Below are 21,355 nucleotides of genomic sequence, written 5' to 3'. Positions count from 1 at the left end.
TTTAAATTTTATTTATTTACTAGCAAGCTGGTCTCGCTTTGCTCGACATTTTTAATTGTAAGAGAGACAAAACTCAAATAGAATTTGAAAATCCAAGAAAATATTTTAAAGACTTGGTCTTCACTTGTTTAAATAAATTCATTTATTTCTTATAACTGTCAGAACGACAATTTTAGAGAAGAAATGCAACCTTAAAAATAATTTTAGGATTTTTAAACGCATATACCTTTTTACCTTTTAAATTCCTTCCTCTTCTTTCCTGAAAATTTAAATCAATGTTCTAGTAAATATTTTTTTTTATTGTAAAGAATAATAAATACATTTTAATTTAATTCTTCATTTTAGCTTCCGTTTTTTCGACAAAGAATATTTGTGAAATATTTTTTCAAACTTATTATGATTAAAATTCAAAAAAATTATTCTGGCAAATCTAGAAAATCTGTTGAACCAAATTTAAATCTTATTTCAAATTATTTTGAATTTCTTTTAAAAAACTTGTTCTGGAAAATCTAGAAGAAATAATGATTTGTCTTTGTTAGAAATATAGCTTGGTCCAATTTGTTACATATTCTAACAAAGTGCAGATTGGATTTTAAACTATTTAAAAAATGTCATAAAAATTCTAAAATGAATTTTAATCAGGAAAAATTACTAATGATGTTCCATACATTCTTTTTTTAATTTTTTCAAAAAGATTCAAATTAGCTAGTTTTTCTTTTAATTTTTTGGGGGTTTAATTTTGAATCTTAAAGATAAATTATGTCTCAAAATGTAATTTTCATTTTTTTTGTGTTTTCTCCTCTTTTAAACCGTTCAGTTAAGTGTTTTTTTCATCATTTATTCTCTACAAAAAACCTTCCTTAAAAGGAAAAAAAATCTACGACGGAATGACAAACAGAAATACCCATTATATATATATATATATATATATATATATATATATATATATATATGTATTAAAGGTAAATTGAGCAAATTGGCTATTTCTGGCAATTTATTTAAGTGTGTATCAAACTGGTAGCCCTTCGCATTAAATCAGTACCCAAGAAGTAACTCTTGGTTTCAAAAAGGTTGGTGACCCCTGCTGTAACCCATCATTTTTGACGGTATCATTCTTTGCAGACTCAACAGATGTCGCCACCTGTATCCCTCCCATGCTGTATCCGTCCCCTCCTCCGCGCTCTCTTATTTAGCGCCATCGGTCAGGAGATGCGATATACTCTATATCTGCAGTCTGGCTGCAATGGATGTTTCCACTATATACCCCCTCCCACCTCCCCTTTTATGATTCTCTCCGCTCTCACGCTGTTGAGCTGATGTGATTGTTCCCACCTCACATGCATGGTAGGCAGCCAGCTGCAGCTTTGGATGGATGGGAAAAGGGAGGTTCTTGAAAGAGAAGAGGGGGGGCTATAGAGGAACATAAACAAAAACACAGGAACAGCATGCCTCATGAATATGCATGTGCATATGCATCAACTCCCCGCAAACAACGCCTCTAATAACTCTTATTTCCCTTTTTAGGTGTGCGATGATGACATGAACCATATGGGCACCATCAGGTAGGCTGCATCTTTTCCCTTTCTGCACGCATCCTTCGTCACACCCACACCTTCCCTCCCACTCTTCCTCCCTTGCACTTCTTGTCTTCCCTCCCCGGCTTTGCTGCCGCCGCTGCTTCTTCTTCTTCTTCTGGTGGCAGCAGAGGCGTCAGCAGCATCGTCAGCGGGGTGTGCTGCTGGGGTTTTCTCCCAGCTTAAAGGGAGAGCTGCTCGCACATACAGGAGGGAGTTTTCTCCACATCCCACCCACCCCCGGGCCGGGTTTTTATCTCTCCAGGATGAAGCTGTGCTTGAGCGGGAGGTACTGATTTTTGTATCCGTCTTTAAAAAATTCCACCGTGTGTGTTTGTTTGTCAGGGTTGAGGGGAACTAACGCAGAGGTGCTTTTCTGCGAGTTTGATACAGATGAAGAGGTGTTTTCCTGCGCAGGGGGATTCACTGAATCACGCTGCGCGTAACTCTAATGTAAATATCCAGACGAGATGCTCTAACAGTTTGCATGACTTGTTTTTACCTTTTCTGCAGTCACCTGTCGGAATGCTCACGGTGATTAATAACTCTGCATGATATCAGCACTCTTCCGGTCCGGTGTGATACCACGCAGCATTCGCATTAGGCCTTCATTTAAACTGTCCGTTAAAGGCCTGCTGAAATGAGATTTTCTTATTTAAACGGGGTTAGCAGGTCCATTCTATGTGTCATACTTGATCATTTTGCCATATTGCCATATTTTTGTTGAAAGAATTTAGTAGAGAACATCGACAATAAAGTTCGCAACTTTTGGTCGCTAACAGAAAAGCCTGGCCTTTACCGGAAGTCGCAGACGATGAAGTCACCCGTTGATGGCTCCTCACATATTCACATTGTTTTTAATGGGAGCCTCCAACAAAAAGAGCTATTCGGACCGAGAAAACGACAATTTTCCCATTAATTTGAGCGAGGATGAAAGATTCGTGTTTGAGGATATTGATAGCGACGGACTAGAAAAAAAACAAGTTAAAAAAACCGCGATTGCATTGGGACGGATTCAGATGTTTTTAGACACATTTACTAGGATAATTCTGGTAAATCCCTTATCTTTCTATTGTGTTGTTAGTGTTTTAGTGAGTTAAATAGTACCTGATAGTCGGAGGGGTGTGTCCACGGGTGTGTTGACGCCAGTGGCTCAGGGAAGTCGACGGCAGCTTTATGGACGGCGCAAGCTCAGCTGATCTCCGGTAAGAAGCGACTTTTTACCACAATTTTTTCACCGAAACCTGCTGGTTGACATTCGGTCGGGATCCATGTTCCATAGTAAAATTTCACCTCCGGGAATTTTAAACAAGGAAACACCATGTATTTGTGTGGCTAAAGGCTAAAGCTTCCCAACTCCATCTTTCTACTTTGACTTCTCCAATATTAATTGAACAAATTGCAAAAGATTCAGCAACACAGGTGTCCAAAATACTGTGTAATTATACCGTTAAAGCAGACGACTTCTAGCTGTGTGTGTGTGCAGCGCTCATATTTCCTACAGTCCGTGACATCACGCGTACACGCCATCATTACACGACGGTTTCAAGATGAAACTTCCAGGAAATTTAAAATTGCAATTTAGTAAACTAAAAAGACCGTATTGGCATGTGTTGCAATGTTAATATTTCATCATTGATATATAAACTATAAGACTGCGTGGTGGGAAGTAGTGGGTTTCAGTAGGCCTTTAACGATCACTTTCCCAAACGAACAGAATTTGAACGTCATTATCGCACACGCATGTATAGTGCGTTTATAATTACGGCATTAGCAAAAGAGAGCAGGCGTCTTTGTGTACGATTACAGACACCATTAAGGCAATTTTCAGGCAGATTAGAGTTGGAAAAGCGTCCAATGAGTGCTAATTAAGCTTCTTGGGTACGTTTCATTAATTGTCCCCAGCTCTGTGTCACAGCCTTAATTCAATTATTGCAATCTGGCCAAGATAAACGAGGATAGTCCCACGCTTTTTATTGCAGGCAAGGTAACATACAACAACATGTGACAAGGTTAAAGGCCTACTGAAACCCACTACTACCCACCACGCAGTCTGATAGTTTATATATCAATGATGAAATATTAACAGTGCAACACATGCCAATACGGCCTTTTTAGTTTACTAAATAGCAATTTTAAATTTCCCGGGAGTTTCTTGTTGAAAACGTCGCGGAATGATGACGTGTTCGCGTGACGTCACGGACTGTAGGAAATATTAGCGCTGCGCACACACACAGCTAAAAGTCGTCTGCTTTAATTGCATAATTACACAGAATTTTAGACATCTGTGTTGCTGAATCTTTTGCAATTTTTTCGATTAATAATGGAGAAGTCAAAGTAGAAAGATGGAGGTGGGAAGCTTTAGCCTTTAGCCACAGAAACACACGGTGATTCCTTGTTTAAAATTCCCGGAGGTAAAGCTTTACTATGGATCAGAGCGGTCAAGCGAACATGGATCCCGACCAAATGTAAACCAGCAGTTTTCGGTGAGAAAATTGTGGTAAAAAGTCGCCACTTACTGGAGATCAGCTGAGCTTGTGCTGTCCATAAAGCTGCCGTCGACTTCCATCAGACACTGGCCTCAAGACACCCGTGGATACACTCTTCTGACTACCAGGTACTGTTAAACTCACTAAAACACTAGCAACACAATAGAAAGATAAGGGGTTTCCCAGAATTATCCTAGTAAATGTGTCTAAAAACGTCCCAATGCAATCGTCTTTTTTTTTTCTAGCCCTTCGCTATAAATATCCTCAAACACGAAGCTTTCATCCTCGCTCAAATTAATGGGGAAATTGTCGTTTTCTCGGTCCGAATAGCTCCTTTTGTTGGAGGCTCCCATCATAAACAATGTGAGGATGTGAGGAGCCCTCACACCGGTGACGTCATTATCTGCTACTTCCAGTAAAGGCAAGGCTTTTCTATTAGCGACCAAAAGTTGCAAACTTTATTGTCGATGTTCTCTACTAAATCCTTTCAGCAAAAATAGGGCAATATCGCGAAATGATCAAGTATGACACATAGAATGGACCTGCTATCCCCGTTTGAATAAGAAAATCTCTTTTCCGTAGACCTTTAAGGTGAAGGCTGACCTTAACTTCTCCCCCCCCACTCCCGCACTGGCTTCCGTCTCTGACAACAACTTCCAGTCTGTACATGATGAAATGCCATGAAATCTATCCCCCGCCATTTCTCTCTCTCAAACAGCCCGTCTCTCCCTCTGCCGGCCGGGGTCCTGCGGCAGAGATGTCGATTTTGCAAGCAGCTAAACTTTACTTTGATTTGCGAATACTTTAAGTGTGAACATTGAACCAAATGTGTCACTACGCTTTCTGCAAAAACTGATGTAAGCTGGAAAAGTGGTGTTTCAAAGGTATGACTGGTATTAATCATCATTTGAGGTTGCCGGTGCAATTAAGGGGCGATACGATCCAAAACGATTCCGTGAGTTGGAATCGATTCAGTAAATTTTAAGACTAAAACAAATACCGGATTTTCCGGACTATAACTCGCAGTTTTTTTCATAGTTTGGCCGGGGTTGCGACTTATACTCAGGAGCGACTTGTGTGTGAAATGTCAAACTCGTTTGCACTTGCACTTGCATGGCTTAATCTTTGAGACAAGCATATGCTATTAACACATTACCGTAAAATATCAAATAATATTATTTAGCTCATTCACGTAAGAGACTAGAAGTATAAGATTTCATGGGATTTAGCAATTAGGAGTGACAGATTGTTTGGTAAACGTATAGCATGTTCTATATGTTATAGTTATTTGAATGACTCTTACCATAATATGTTATGTTAACATACCAGGCACCTTCTCAGAGGTTATTTATGCGTCATAAACGTACACTTATTCAGTCTGTTCTTCACTATTCTTTATTTATTTTAAGTTGCCTTTCAAATGTTTATTTTTGGTGTTGGATTTTATCAAATACATTTCCCCCCAAAATGCGACTTACACTCCAGTGCGACTTATATATGTTTTTTCCCTTCTTTATTATGCATTTTCGGCCGGTGCGACTTATACTCCGGACCGACTTATACTCCGAAAAATATGGTACTTGATACTGAACACTTAAGCCAAAAGTACGTGTTCCGTAATGAGCTGTCAAAGGGCGCACTTTTTATTAGCAGGTGTACAGTAGGGAAGGGATTCATATGGCCACATTCCTGGGTGAATCTTTTGTGAAAGGAAGGTGGAAGGGTTAATCATTTTGCAATGCGGTCTGCTGAAAATGATGGAAAGTGCCACTATAAAGCAACTGACGGCTGCGGTCAAAGTCCATCCATCCATTTTCTACCGCTTGTCCCTTTTTTGGGGTCGCGGGGGCTGCTGGAGCCTATCTCAGCTGCATTCGGGCGCAAAGCGGGGTTACACATTGGACAAGTCGCCACCTCATCGCAGGGCCGACACAGATAGATGGACAACATTCACACTCACATTCACACACTGGTTGAAATTACCAAAAAACACATTTTAATCAATCAATCAAACAAAGTTTACTTATATAGCCCTTAATCACAAATGTCTCAAAGGGCTGCACAAGCCACAACGGATCCCACATCAGGGCAAGAAAAAACTCAACCCACTGGGAACAACGAGAAACCTTGGAAGGGACCGCAGATGTCGGGGACACACTTTTAAAGGGAATTAGGTATAAATGAATTATACATACAAACAAGCAAGTAAACGAGAATCTTATTTGAATAATGTGCAACCAACATTTTGATAAGAGAAAACCTTTTTTGCAGTCATTTTTGGTATTCAAGAAATGTTCAATAACATTTTAGTAACCAACATATTAAAGGGTTGAATTACCTGCTAAATAGAATAATACAATGTTCATATAAACAATTTAAAGCAAACAAATCTATTTAGGTTAAACGAGCAGTGCTAAACTAAAAACTCTCATTTTAATAAACAGCAGTGCAGTAATATCTGACAAAAGAACAAGTTTAATCAACTACTACTTGTCATACATGTAGTACATAATTTACATACATATTTCCAGTGAACAGTCGTGTGCTCAATATCAATATTTCACAAAAAAAGAATAAAAAATTGAATTAATAACATCAAATAAATATAAATTTAACATGTATCAAAAAGGTAATGGGAAGAAGCCATGGCGCCATCATTGGTGGTTGAAGAGATTTGTTGTGTCTCCGTTTGCATATGCTACCAAAAGTGAACTATTTATTAAAAACATCTGTCTTTGCAAAAGTGTTTCCGTACATTAGACCAGGGGTAACCAACGCGGTGCCCGCGGGCACCAGGTTGCCCATAAGGACCAGATGAGTCGCCCGCTGGCCTGTTCTAAAAAAAAGCTCAAATAGCAGCACTTACCAGTGAGCTGCCTCTATTTTTTAAAATTGTATTTATTTACTAGCGGGCTGGTCTCGCTTTGCTCGACATTTTTAATTCTAAGAGAGACAAAACTCAAGTAGAATTTGAAAATCCATGAAAATATTTTAAAGACTTAGTCTTCACTTGTTTAAATAAATTCATTTCTTTTTTTACTTTGCTTCTTATAACTTTCAGAAAGACAATTTTAGAGAAAATAATACAACCTTGAAAATTATTTTAGGATTTTTAAACACATATAACTTTTTACCTTTTAAATTCCTTCCTCTTCTTTCCTGACAATTTAAATCAATGTTCAAGTAAATGTATTTTTTTATTGTAAAGAATAATAAATACATTTTAATTTAGTTCTTCATTATAGCTTCTGTTTTTTCGACGAATATTTGTGAAATATTTTTTCAAACTTATTATGATTAAAATTACAAAAATATATTCTGGCAAATCTAGAACATCTGTAGAATCAAATTTAAATCTTATTTCAAAGTCTTTTGAATTTATTTGAAATTTTTTGTTCTGGAAAATCTAGAAGAAATAATTATTTGTCTTTGTTAGAAATATAGCTTGGTCCAATTTGTTATATATTCTAACAAAGTGCAGATTGGATTTTAACCTATTTAAAACATGTCATCAAAATTCTAAAATTAATCTTAATCAGGAAAAATTACTAATGATGTTCCATAAATTTTATTTTAAATTTTTGCAAAAAGATTCGAATTAGCTAGTTTTTCTCTTCATTTTTTTTTTGGTCTAATTTAGAATTTTAAAGAGTTGAAATTGAAGATAAAATATGTTTCAAATTTTAATTTTAATTTTTTTCCTGTTTTCTACTCTTTTTAAACGTTCATTTAAGTGTTTTTTTCATCATTTATTCTCTACAAAAAACCTTCCGTAAAAGGAAAAAAAAATCTATGACGGACGGAAATACCCATTTTTTTGATATATATAGAAAATGAATGAATGAATATTTATTAAAGGTAAATTGAGCAAATTGGCTTTTTCTGGCAGTTTATTTAAGTGTGTATCAAACTGGTAGCCCTTCGCATTAATTAGTACCCAAGAAGTAGCTCTTGGTTTCAAAAAGGTTGGTGACCCCTGCTGTAGAATATATTGCAGGCCTTTAAAAGAAATTAGACAATCTTGACATAGAACCTTTTTCAATGTGTCAATAGTTTTATAGTTGCCATCACAGTTTTTCTCCTCACTGTCACTAGTAACAATATGCGGTGGTGTCACAAAAAAAACAATCGTGTGGTTAACTTTTGAGTTTTGATACATATTTTTCTATGACTGTGGTTGACCGCCACAGTGCATTTGACTTTGGAGTTTTTGCTTTAAAATGTAAGTTGATGTTAGTCTAAAACTGGTTGTGCACCAACCACTTACAGGTTACGTCACACGTGTGTAAAGCCACTTGTTGCTTGGCAAAATTGGCACACATGGGATGTTTCTTTCTTGGCAACTACATGCATAGAGAAAGAACGGGGAAAGCTGGCAGCAGCACATTCGGACACATGCAGTATTAAATTACGCTACCTGTTCATTTAGTCAAGTCACTTTTTTTGTTAAAAAGACACCCATCCATCCATCCATCCATTTCCTACCGCTTGTCCATGAATTGATTAACTTGGACCTCGACTTAAAAAAATTGAAAAACTTATTGGGGTGTTACCATTTAGTGGTCAATTGTGCGGAATATGTACTGAACTGTGGAATCTACTAATAAAAGTTTCAATCAATCAATAAAAGTTTCAATCAGTCCCTTTCCGGGTTGCGGGGGGTGCTGGAGCCTATCTCAGCTGCATTGGCCTAATTTGGCCTGTCGCCACCATCACGTCTCCATCTCATCGCTGCTAGGCTACAGACTGTGGTGAAGTAGGCCGGCTTCGTTGCTTGAAGAAGCCTACAATTTTGGGTTGTGTTTTCTGCTCTGTATGCTGAATGGCAATATACAATATATATCTTGATATTTTTTTCCATAAAGTAAAAACAAAACACAAAACAGTCCTAGTTACCTGAGATACTACTGTAAGTATGTCATTATTTTGACTTAGTAAATATTGACTTACTAAGACAAAATAATGACTAAGTCAAATTAATGAATTACTGTAAATAAGCGTTTGAAAAAAAGAGTTAAAAGTGGGGCCACATGCTGACATATGCTCAACTTATGCTTAAAAATAATTTTTAAAAAAATTCACTACTGATAGCAATACTGATATTACACATCACGCATACTTTTATCATTTTGTTTATTTTATATTCAAGTGACATATCTGAGAGAACAGTAGTCGGCATGAAACACGTCTACTTATTATTACCATTTGGAACGGACTTTCAGTATGCTATCTTTAGGTTGAAGTGGAGTGGTATTTTGGGGGGCAACACCTGGTGGGCAAAATAATTCATGAAGTTAAGCTCATGCTGCAGTAAATTTGAATGCTACGGACACGTTTGTTACTGGATACTTTCTAATGCCTTTCTGCCTTGGAGACTTTGTATCTGTAAGTGATAAGCAACTATAATTATTTGAGACTTGTTTTTATTGAAAAATGTTTTAGACCAGTGGTCCCCAACCACCGAGCCGCGGCTCGATTGGTACCGCAGAAGATTTATTTATTTATTTATTTTTTTTTTTTAATTAAGTCAACATAAAAAACACAAGATACACTTACTATTAGTGCACCAACCCAAAAAACCTCCCTTTTTCATGACAAAAAAATAAAAATAAAAAAAAAATTAAATAAAACATTTGTCGTATCGGGACCGCCTTTACTATGAGGCCATCTCAAAAATCAAGAGCATTACTGAACTTGCTGTGTGCCCTCCTCTGTCTTTTTGCCAAGCAGTTTGTGTCACTATTACTACACTCCAAGAGGGATAGTGGAATAAATCATCTGTTCTAACTAAACATTGTTAAACATTGGTCTTCAAAAAGTTTATATCCACATATCACAACACTTCCCGCAGACCAGTTGTTTGTGTACATACAGCACACAAGATATTGTGCATATTTAAAGTTGTTTTTGTGTGTTATATCAATGATTCAACAAGAAAATGGTGGCATGGATTCAAAGTGCTCTATATTTAGCTGGATGTCCAGGCACTGGATGTGCAGCTCGAGTCGACTCAAGAAAATACATGCCTACTATCTTTTTGTCAAGTTTCATACGCTTACATATAATTGAGGAATTCGGCAAAGCATTTCTGCAGGTATGCTTATTGTTACGTTAACCCACTGGTGTACAACTCAAGGTTCGGGGGCCACATCTGGCCTGCCAAGTTATTTTACAAGGCCCGCGAAAGCCTGGAAATAACATGTGTCAAGGCTTTTCATCTTTCTTAAAAAATTTATTAAAATGTTGGCAAAAAGAAATTTTATGCATGTAAATCCAATCCAATCCACTTTATTTTTTATAGCACATTTAAACATAAATGTTTACAAATTGCTGCACAACAATATTAAAAACAATATTCAAATATTATCCTTAGCTCCACCAATGACTGAATAAAAAACAAAAACATAAATAAATATAAAACCAATATGAAAACAATATAAAAATAAACATGAAATAAATGCAGTGGTTACCCCAATATCATTTCATACAACAAGGTAGTGTTGTCCCGGTACCAATATTTTAGTACAGGTACCAAAATTTACTTTTCTATACTTTTCAGTAGTTTTCTAAATAAGGTGGACCACAAAGAATGCCATTATTGGCTTTAATTTAACAAAAATATCTTACGGTACATTAAACATATGTGTCTTATTGCAATCAAAGAACAATTTTGTTCTTAAATAAAATAGTCAACATACGAGACAACTTGTCTTTTGGTAGTAAGTAAACAAACAAAGGATCCTAATTAGTCTGCTGACATATGCAGTAACATATTGTGTCTTTTCTCCTTCTATTAATTTACAAAATAATGAAAGATTAGCTGTAAAAATGGATTATTAATCACTTGTTCATTTACTGTTAATATCTGGTTACTTTCTCTTTTAACATGTTCTAGCTACACTTCTGTTAAAATGGTATGTTACTGTCGCTTTAGGACGTCCAAAAACTTTTAGGTTCTGTCTTGAGTATGTCAGCAGTTTTACTGTAGGTTGGCTTAGTTTACTTGTGCTGAAGTTTTCTCTGTACAGTTTTTCGGGTAGTATTTAAACAGAGTTGGGAAATTGAAAGAAAGGATGGGGCGAGGTACACCCCTTTGTCCACAACTGCGTGAGCAAATAGTCAAACAGTTTAAGAACAACGTTTCTCAAAGTGCAATTGCAAGAAATTTAGAAATTTCAACAGCTACGGTCCACAATATCATCAAAAGGTTCAGAGAATCTTGAGAAATCACTCCACGTAAGCGGCATGGCCGGAAACCAACATTGAATGACCGTGACCTTCGATCCACAAAAACCGACATCAATCTCTAAAAGATATCACCACATGGGCTCAGGAACACTTCAGAAAACCACTGTCACTAAATACAGTTTGTCGCTACATGTGTAAGTGCAAGTTAAAGCTCTACTATGCAAAGCAAAAGCCATTGATCAACAACATCCAGAAACGCCGCCGGCTTCTCTGGGCCCGAGATCATTTAAGATGGACTGATGCAAAGTGGAAAAGTGTTCTGTGTTCTGACGAGTCCACGTTTCAAATTGTTTTTGGAAATATTCGACATGGTGTCATCTGGACAAAGGGGGAGCGAACCATCCAGACTGTTATCGATGCAAAGTTAAAAAAACAGCATCTGTGATGGTATTAGGGTGCATTAGTGCCCAAGGCATGGGTAACTTACACATCTGTGAAGGCACCATTAATGCTGAAAGGTACATTCAGGTTTTGGAACGACATATGCTGCCATCTAAGCGCCGTCTTTTTCATAGACGCCCCTGCTTATTTCAGCAAGACAATGCCAAGCCACATTCAGCACGTGTTATAACAGCGTGGCTTCGTAAAAAAAAAAGAGTGCGGGTACTTTCCTGCCCCGCCTGCATTCCAGACCTGTCTCCCATCGAAAATGTGTGAAGCATTATGAAGTGCAAAATACGACAGCGGAGACCTCGGACTGTTGAACGACTGAAGCTCTCCATAAAACAAGAATGGGAAATAATTCCACTTTTAAAGCTTCAACAATTAGTTTCCTCAGTTCCCAAACGTCTATTGAGTGTTATTAAAAGAAAAGGTAATGTAACACAGTGGTGAACATGCCCTTTCCCAACTACTTTGGCTCTGTTGCAGCCATGCAATTCTAAGTTAAGTATTATTTGCAAACAAAAAAAATAAGTTTATGAGTTTGAACATCAAATATGTTGTCTTTGTAGTGCATTCAACTGAATATGGGTTGAAAATGATTTGCAAATCATTGTATTCCGTTTATATTTACATCTAACACAATTTCCCAACTCATATGGAAACAGGGTTTGTAATTAATGGTGAATATGTTCCCCATACTAAAGTGTTACCATTATTGTTACTATTATCATTCAAATATCAAATAACACAACAAAAATTATGAAAAAAAGGTTGTACACACTTTATTCACACTTTTAATGTTGTTTTCTAGCAACTTGGTGGCCCACAGTGTACTACTACGTTATATTAGTCAACAAACATAGTTCCTTTAGTGCAGTTTAAGGTTTTTCATCATTTGTATTCAGTGTAATAGCAATGTCGTGGACAGAACTGGTATGAGCTGGTTCACATCTGCCACATACTAATGTACACATCTGCCACATACTAATGTACACATCTGCCACATACTAATGTACACATCTGCCACATACTAATGTGCTCTCCTCTGGTCCTCGTTGTCTGACCGGGCGGCCTTCCTGTTGTGGTGATGCGCAGCTGATGTGTGGAGAAGCTCTCTGACAGATCCCTCAGGAGTCATTAAGTGGATCTTATCATCTTGAGCCCATTATGCTCCCTTTCCTTTGCCCTCTTCTTCAGCGGCAGGTCACATTCATTCCTCCTGTCGGAGCATTGGAAACAAATGACATATCACAGCTTCTACTGCATATTCTTTCAAAGTATTAATGGGAACTAAAGTTCTCAACTTACAGTGGGGCAAAAAAGTATTTAGTCAGCCACCGATTGTGCAAGTTCTCCCACTTAAAATGATGACAGAGGTCTGTAATTTTCATCATAGGTACACTTCAACTGTGAGAGACAGAATGTGGGGGAAAAAATCCAGGAATTCACATTGTAGGAATTTTAAAGAATTTATTGGTAAATTATGGTGGAAAATATGTATTTGGTCAACCATTCCAAGCTCTCATTGATGGAAGGAGGTTTTGGCTCAAAATCTCACGATACATGGCCCCATTCCTTATTTCCTTATCACGGATCAATCGTCCTGTCCCCTTAGCAGAAAAACAGCCCAAAAGCATGATGTTTCCACCCCCATGCTTCACAGTAGGTTTGGTGTTCTTGGGATGCAACTCAGTATTCTTCTTCCTCCAAACACGACGAGTTGAGTTTATACCAAAAAGTTCTATTTTGGTTTCATCTGACCACATGACATTCTACCAATCCTCTGCTGTATCATCCATGTGTCCATTTTGGTATAAACTCAACTCGTCAGTGAGAGCTTTGAATGGTTGATTAAATACTTATTTTCCACCATAATTTACAAATAAATTCTTAAAAATTCCTACAATGTAAACTCCTGGATTTTTTTTCACATTCTGTCTCTCACAGTTGAAGTGTACCTATGATGAAAATTACAGACCTCTGTCATCATTTTAAGTGGGAGAACTTGCACAATCGTTGGCTGACTAAATACTTTTTTGCCCCACTGTATGTGTTGAATAGTTTGGACATTTTCCGATAGAATATTAAAGATCACTGCTGTATGAAAAATTTAATACTGTGGAAAATACATGACTATTGAGCAGTTGTTGTGTACATACATTGTTTTTTCACGTTTTACACCTGTATTTGTTCAAAATTACAACAGTGGTCAAAAGTTTACATACACTTGTAAAGAACATAATATCATGGCTGTCTTGAGTTTCCATTCATTTCTACAACTCTTATTTTTTTGTGATAGAGTGATTGGAGCACATGCTTGTTTGTCACAAAAAACATTCATGAAGTTTGGTTCTTTTATTAATTTATTATGGGTCTCCTGAAAATGTGACCAAACTGCTGAGTCAAAAGTTTACATACAGCAATGTTAATATTTCGTTACATGTCCCTTGGCAAGTTTCACTGCAATAAAGCGCTCACCTTTTCTCCTCCAAACATATTGCTGGGTATTGTGGCCAAACAGCTCAATTTTTGTTTCATCTGACCACTGAACTTTCCTTTCTCCAGAAGGTCTTATCTTTGTCCATGTGATTTCAGTAGACTCATAGTAAATTCATAAAAGAACCAAACTTCAGGAATATTTTTTGTGACAAAAAGTATGTCCTCCAATCACTCAATCACAAAAAAAATAAGAGTTGTAGAAATGATTGGAAACTCAAGACAGCCATGACATTGTCCTTCACAAGTGCATGTAAACTTTTGACCACAACTGTATACACTCAGTTTTATGAAAATATACATGACTGTATAAATAAAACTATCATCGTTCGAGACTTTAACTCCACAATTGTGTGTGTGATGGCGAAGAGAGGGGATGTGATAATAATCATAGAACCAGAAATTGCACTTGCAGTGACATAGGAGGGATGTTGGGGTTTGCTGGATCGACTTAAAGACCTGCTGAAATTAGATTTTCTTATTTAGACGGGGATAGCAGGTCCATTCTATGTGTCACACTTGATCATTTCGCGAAATTGCCATATTTTTGCTGAAAGGATTTAGTAGAGAACATCGCCGATAAAGGTCGCAACTTTAGGTCGCTAATAAAAAAGCCTTGCCTTTACCGGAAGTAGCAGACGATGTGCGCGTGACGTCACGGGTTGTAGGGCTCCTCACATCCTCACATTGTTTATAATCATAGCCTCCAGCAGCAAGAGCTATTCGGACAGAGAAAGCGACAATTTCCCCATTAATTTGAGCGAGGATGAAATATTCGTGGATGAGGAAAGTTAGAGTGAGGCACACAAAAAAAAAAAGACGACCGCAGTGGGAGTGTTTCAGATGTAATTAGACACATTTACTAGGATAATGCTGGAAGATCCCCTATCTGCTTATTGTTTTAATAGTGTTTTAGTGAGATTGCAAAGTAATACCTGAAAGTTGGAGGGCTGCGGTGAACGCCAGTGTCTCTGAGAGAAGCCAATGGAGGAGCCAAGATCACAGCTGTCTTTTTGAGCTGTATGATGAGGTCGCATATTCCACTGAAGTCTACGGTAAGAGCCGACTTAATATCACAATTTTCCCATCCAAAAACTTGCTGGTTGACGTAGAGAAGCATGTTCGCTTAACCGCTCTGTGATAAAGCTTCACAACAAAGAAACACCGGCTGTGTTTCGGTGCTAAAGACAGCTGCAATTCACCGCTTTCCACCAACAGCATTCTTCTTTATAGTCTCCATTATTAATTGAACAAATTGCAAAAGATTCAGCAACACGGATGTTCAAATTATTGCGATAAAACGAGACGACTTTTAGCCATGTGTGGTGCTGGGCTAATATGTCCGCTACAACCCGAGACGTCACAAACACGCGTCATCATACGCGTCATCATTCCGCGACGTTTTCAACAGGAAACTGCGCGGGAAATTTAAAATAGAAATTTAGTAAACTAAACTGGCCGTATTGGCATGTGTTGCGATGTTAATATTTCATCATTGATATATAAACTATCAGACTGCGTGGTTGGTAGTAGTGGGTTTCAGTAGGCATTTAATTTGACCCCGGGGTATTTTAGTATGGGCGCACATACCCTATTTTCATATATACAAGGCATACAAAAATAAATACAAAGCATAGCAGTAGCAGCTGTACAGTAATACTATCTACCCAGTATTTACTTTTACTAGTAGATTCATAGTTACAAATTGTGGGCTGTAATAGTTTTGCAATATTAAAGTGCTAAACGTGTCCTGTTTATATCAAAACACACCTTAAAATTAGCGATATCACTAGAAACTGTTTTACTGCCAACAGGAAAAGCGTCTTCTTGTTGCTTCTATCGGCACAATTGGCCATGACACGTTTGCAAAAAAGTGATTAAAAAATCATGAAAAAGCAAAACAAATGGGTTTTCAACTATTAATGTCAAACATATCTGTTGCTTCTTTTTTTCAATTTTTTTTTTTTCAATGTCACAAATACAGAGATGCCCTTGAGAGGTTTCAGATGCACTAGATTTGTCGCAAATAAGGGTTCTGATTACTTGCTAAATATAGTTAAATTGGGAAAACCATCTTCTTATTATTTGGGGGACCAGTGGATTGTTATAGAAAATGAGGATAAAGACATCCAAATGTGAAATCTTGCCTGGTTGGCGCTTTCTTGGATTGACTGTTTGCACGTTTGCCGAGCCAGGATGAACAAATGCGACTTGCCATGGTTAGGATAATGTGTGTTCATGGCATCCTTATGGAGACCACGAGATTGATCACAGGGTCACCCATGAAAAAAAATGCAACCAGATGCTGAACAGTTTCTCCTTCAGCAATATAAATAAATAACATAAACTAGAATTTAAAAAAAAAAACACACCACCAACAAAGAAAAGGGTTTTTTATATTTACAATTTGAATCAAACTTAAACTTATTTAAATGCATGATTGGACAAATGCACTTGAAATAAATACAGTGGGGCAAAAAAGTATTTCGTCAGCCACCGACTGTGCAAGTTCTCCCACTTAAAATGATGACAGAGGTCTGTAATTTTCATCATAGGTACACTTCAACTGTGAGAGACAGAATGTGAAAAAAAATCCAGCAATTCACATTGTAGGAATTTTAAAGAATTTATTTGTAAATTATGGTGAAAAATAAGTATTTTATCAACCATTCAAAGCTCTCACTGATGGAAGGAGGTTTTGGCTCAAAATCTCACGATACATGGCCCCATTCTTTCTTTCCTTAGCACGGATCAATCATCCTGTCCCCTTAGCAGAAAAACAGCCCCAAAGCATGATGTTTCCACCCCCATGCTTCACAGTAGGTTTGGTGTTCCTGGGATGCAACTCAGTATTCTTCTTCCTCCAAACACGACGAGTTGAGTTTATACCAAAAAGTTCTATTTTTGTTTCATCTGACCACATGACATTCTCCCAATCCTCAGCTGTATCATCCATGTGCTCTCTGGCAAACTTCAGACGGGCCTGGACATGCACTGGCTTAAGCAGGGGGACACGTCTGGCGCTGCAGGATTTGATTCCCTGTCGGCGTAGTGTGTTACTGATGGTAACCTTTGTTACTTTGGTCCCAGCTCTCTGCAGGTCATTCACCAGGTCCCCCCGTGTGGTTCTGGGATTTTTGCTCACCGTTCTCATGATCATTTTGACCCCTCGGGATGAGATTTTGCGTGGAGCCCCAGATCGAGGGAGATTATCAGTGGTCTTGTATGTCCTCCATTTTCAGAAAATTGCTCCCACAGTTGATTTTTTCACACCAAGCTGCTTGTCTATTCACTCTTCCCAGTCTGGTGCAGGTCTACAATTATTTTCCTGGTGTCCTTTGACAGCTCTTTGGTCTTGGCCATTGTGGAGTTTGGAGTTTGACTGTTTGAGGCTGTGGACAGGTGTCTTTTATACAGATAACGAGTTCAAACAGGTTCCATTAATACAGGTAATGAGTGGAGGACAGAAGAGCTTCTGAGGTCTGTGAGAGCCAGAGATCTTCCTTGTTTGAAGTGACCAAATACTTATTTTCCACCATAATTTACAAATAAATTCTTTAAAATTCCTACAATGTGAATTCCCGGATTTTTTTTCACATTCTGTCTCTCACAGTTGAAGTGTTCCTATGATGAAAATTATAGACCTCTGTCATCATTTTAAGTGGGAGAACTTGCACAATCGGTGGCTGACTAAATACTTTTTTGCCCCACTGTAGTTTGGTGATGTAGTTGTTTAGTTACTCCTCCTGCCACAACCCCAGGCCAGGGATCGAACCAGAGAATACTGATAACAGAGTCACCGCAGTATTACTTTCCCTGGCTTGATAGCTTGGTCTGGAGCAGGATAGCTGCAGAGAATAAATCCCCATAGTTACTTGTCAGGGCTAAACTTGACTTGCTTTTGTGCAACCAACTTGAGGCTCAAGTCATCCGAGATAACCAACATGTCTTCATCCTCTTTCCAGGTTTTGTGCAATAAGCCTGTGGCGTGTTCCAATGTGTTTATGAGCCAGGGCGAACAAGTAGCACAAAATCTATTTGCGGGCGGTACAAATTAATTTGTGGCAGCTCGCCATTGTGGGGAAATACCATGCATGGGAAATACTGGGTCTGTGTGTTCAGTACAATATGACAATGAACAGATTGTGTTGACTAGGAAGGATCCGCTGTTCGTTTTTTGGCATCCCATCTTTGAGCTAAAAACCTTAAGTACAAGAGGAACTGCACTTTCTTTAGAGTTGTGCCTGTTCTCCACAATCACCAAAACACTCATGTCTTTTTTTAAATTTATTTTACAGATGAATGATAAAAAAACGCTTAGAAGATGAGCCTATTGGGAGTCAACGTTGTAACATTCAAAGCCCTCTAAAACAACTAGAAAACTCCGCATCAATGTTGTTTATACACACTGCAAATGTGTATATATATATATATATATATATATATATATATATATATATATACATATATATATGTGTATATATATATATATATATATATATATATATATATACATATATACATATATATATGCATATATATGTATATGTATATATACTGTATATATGTATATATATACTTTATATATAAATGTAGATTTCTATGTATGTATGTATATATATATATGTAAATATATGTGTGTGTGTGTATGTATATACATATATACATATATGTATATATATGGATATATATACATATATATATGTGTGTATATGTATATATGTTTGTATATATGTGTGTATATGTATGTATATATGTGTGTGTATGTATATATATATATAAGTATATATGTGTGTATATGTATATATATGTATGTATATGTATATATATGTGTATATGTAAATATGTGTATATATGTACATATACATGTATGTATATATATATATATATATATATATATATATATATATATATATATATGTTGAACATATATATATATATATATATATATATATGTTGAACATATTATACATTGATATGAACATATATGTATATATTTCTATACTTTATAAATATATATTTATATATGCGTGTGTGTGGATATATATATATATATATATATATATATATGTACGTATGTTCATAACAATGTGTAATATGATCAATATTGGTCTGTGTACCTTCCGTTCATTCTATTTCCAGGGCCATTTTTCGATTTTTATTGTATGTGACAGATTTTAAAACAAACAAAAAAGAGTGGATTTTCATAAAAATATTGCCATAAAATTGGATATTGTGCTCTTTTCCTTTTGTGGATTTTAATTATTCCTTTAAAACACAAAAATCGGAATTGCAAAAATGCGTGGTTATCTGTGTGACGACAAATTGAACCAGAAGCAGTATTTTAGCTTTTCCTTTGCGTTTAGCATGTTTTTAGCATAACGGTAATATATTTGCTCAGCAGGCGTCCTGTTGTTGTTTTAAAAAAAAGTGTCATTAAATAGTTCTCTAACTTTTGTTTCTGAAATGAAAATAGAAAAAAATTATCAAAAATGTATATTTCTGATTTGAATTAAAAAATGTTTAAATAAAATGGACGGAAGGTAGACGGACCGATATTTACCTTATTTTGATCATTTTAATCAATGCTAGAACTTATTCTTTGGTGCGTTTATTTCCGTTTCCAATGCACGTCCAACAATGTGTGTTCCTAGTTCCGGATACAAAACGCTGGTGTTTGTTCTAATCTTGGCAGACTTGGTAACAGACAACAAGGACAACTATTTTCGGACCGATGAGGATTCACTACATTATATTTTTTAATCTGAATTTATGGAGGATGAACTGCTGCTTCACGAAGCCAGCACGAAGGAAGAGTGAGACCTTGGAGCAGACGGAAGCTGAGAGAGTGAGGTGGAAATGAATCAAAGCTGCAAAAATGTGGAATTTGAAGCCAAGCTTTTTCGGCATAAATGGTGTGCTTACCCACAGTTAACCGTAAAAAATACGTCCCTGGCCAGCTGGACCAAACAAACAAACAACTATCCATATTGATCTGATACACGCAGCATGTAGTGCGTGTATCATGCCGGACAACATACACTGTCTGGTTAGCTGTGTACAAACAAAACATGAAATGTGGGCTAATACCTTACAGATAATTTTATTGTTCGTGTTTTTTAGTCCATACAAATTGGCGTCTAATCGCAGTGTTGTGCATTACTGACTCAAACTCGTTCCGTGCTGACGTAGAAGCTAGCGTACCTCCTGCCATAGTTAGCTCCTAGGGCTAATACCGTACCACGCCGATGTGTTACTACGATAGAAAAATAGCTTTTCAGTATTCGCTCGTACATCAACAATGTCGCTACAGTTTGGTAAATGACATATTGTTGACGTTTTTAATAAAGTGATTTAGAGGTCGAACTGATCGCTCCCATGAGCTGCATTGCTAGCCACGAAGAACGAGCTGATTTTTAAATGTTAGAAAGCGGGAAAAAAAACACATTTTGTCTTCTTGTCTTTTATAATGATCGTGAACGATAGGCAAAATTCGAGAAAAAAAAAAAAGTGCAGTTCCTTTTAAGTACAGCATTTGCCCGCAATTCTACATGATAATAAGTGACAAATGATCGGCAGATTTGCAGAGGTTATCTTTTGTCATCGTTAACAATATGTAAGGTTGCAATGTAAAATGTGGACTCATAATCACTTTGCAATGCAGTCTGATGAAAATCATGGAAAGCGACACTACAACTGACGCTGTCGTCAAAGTTGTAATTGCCACCAAACACATTTTAAAACGTTCAACACTCTTTTGCCATCTGGCTGTTTAAAGTGGATAGAAAACTTAGACTTAGACAAACTTTATTGATCCACCAGGAAAATGGTTCCACACAATAGCTCCGTTACAAAGGATGAAAAGGATAATGCACTCAAGGGCACAAAAAGAGGGCGAGAACAATAGGTAAAAAGTAGACTCAATCAATCAAAGTTTATTTATATAGCCCTAAATCATGAGTTTCTCAAAGGGCTGCACAAGACACAACGGCATTCCACATCTAAAAATATAGCATAGTAGCAATATAAAACATATCCTAAATGTAATATTTACATATTATATATACACAGATTGATACATTATATTATTATATTATGTTATATTATATTCGTATATAATATATACAATATATAACAAATTCCAATTACCACGTACAATATTAC

General features: G+C 36.8%; 1 protein-coding gene across 3 annotated transcripts in view; it reads left to right on the top strand.

The window, feature by feature from the left end:
- si:dkey-174m14.3 (uncharacterized protein LOC563117 homolog) overlaps positions 1 to 21,355 on the top strand; it is a 109,886-nt gene that overhangs the window by 18,655 nt on the left and 69,876 nt on the right. The window contains exons 1-2 of one of the 3 annotated variants that reach the window (XM_061885954.1): positions 1,417 to 1,562; positions 1,703 to 1,863. In XM_061885954.1, the coding sequence (XP_061741938.1) occupies positions 1,841 to 1,863 (23 nt within the window). In that variant the 5' untranslated portion in view covers positions 1,417 to 1,562; positions 1,703 to 1,840. Of the gene's footprint in view, positions 1 to 1,416; positions 1,563 to 1,702; positions 1,864 to 21,355 lie in introns of those variants that run through there. The other 2 variants (XM_061885953.1, XM_061885952.1) reach the window with 2 other exon arrangements.

The sequence above is a fragment of the Nerophis ophidion genome, linkage group LG24, assembly GCF_033978795.1.
Source record: "Nerophis ophidion isolate RoL-2023_Sa linkage group LG24, RoL_Noph_v1.0, whole genome shotgun sequence".
In the NCBI taxonomy this organism is placed as follows: Eukaryota; Metazoa; Chordata; class Actinopteri; order Syngnathiformes; family Syngnathidae; genus Nerophis; species Nerophis ophidion.
The sequence above is the reverse complement of the archived record's forward strand: the minus strand, read 5'-3'. Positions and strand labels throughout refer to the sequence as shown.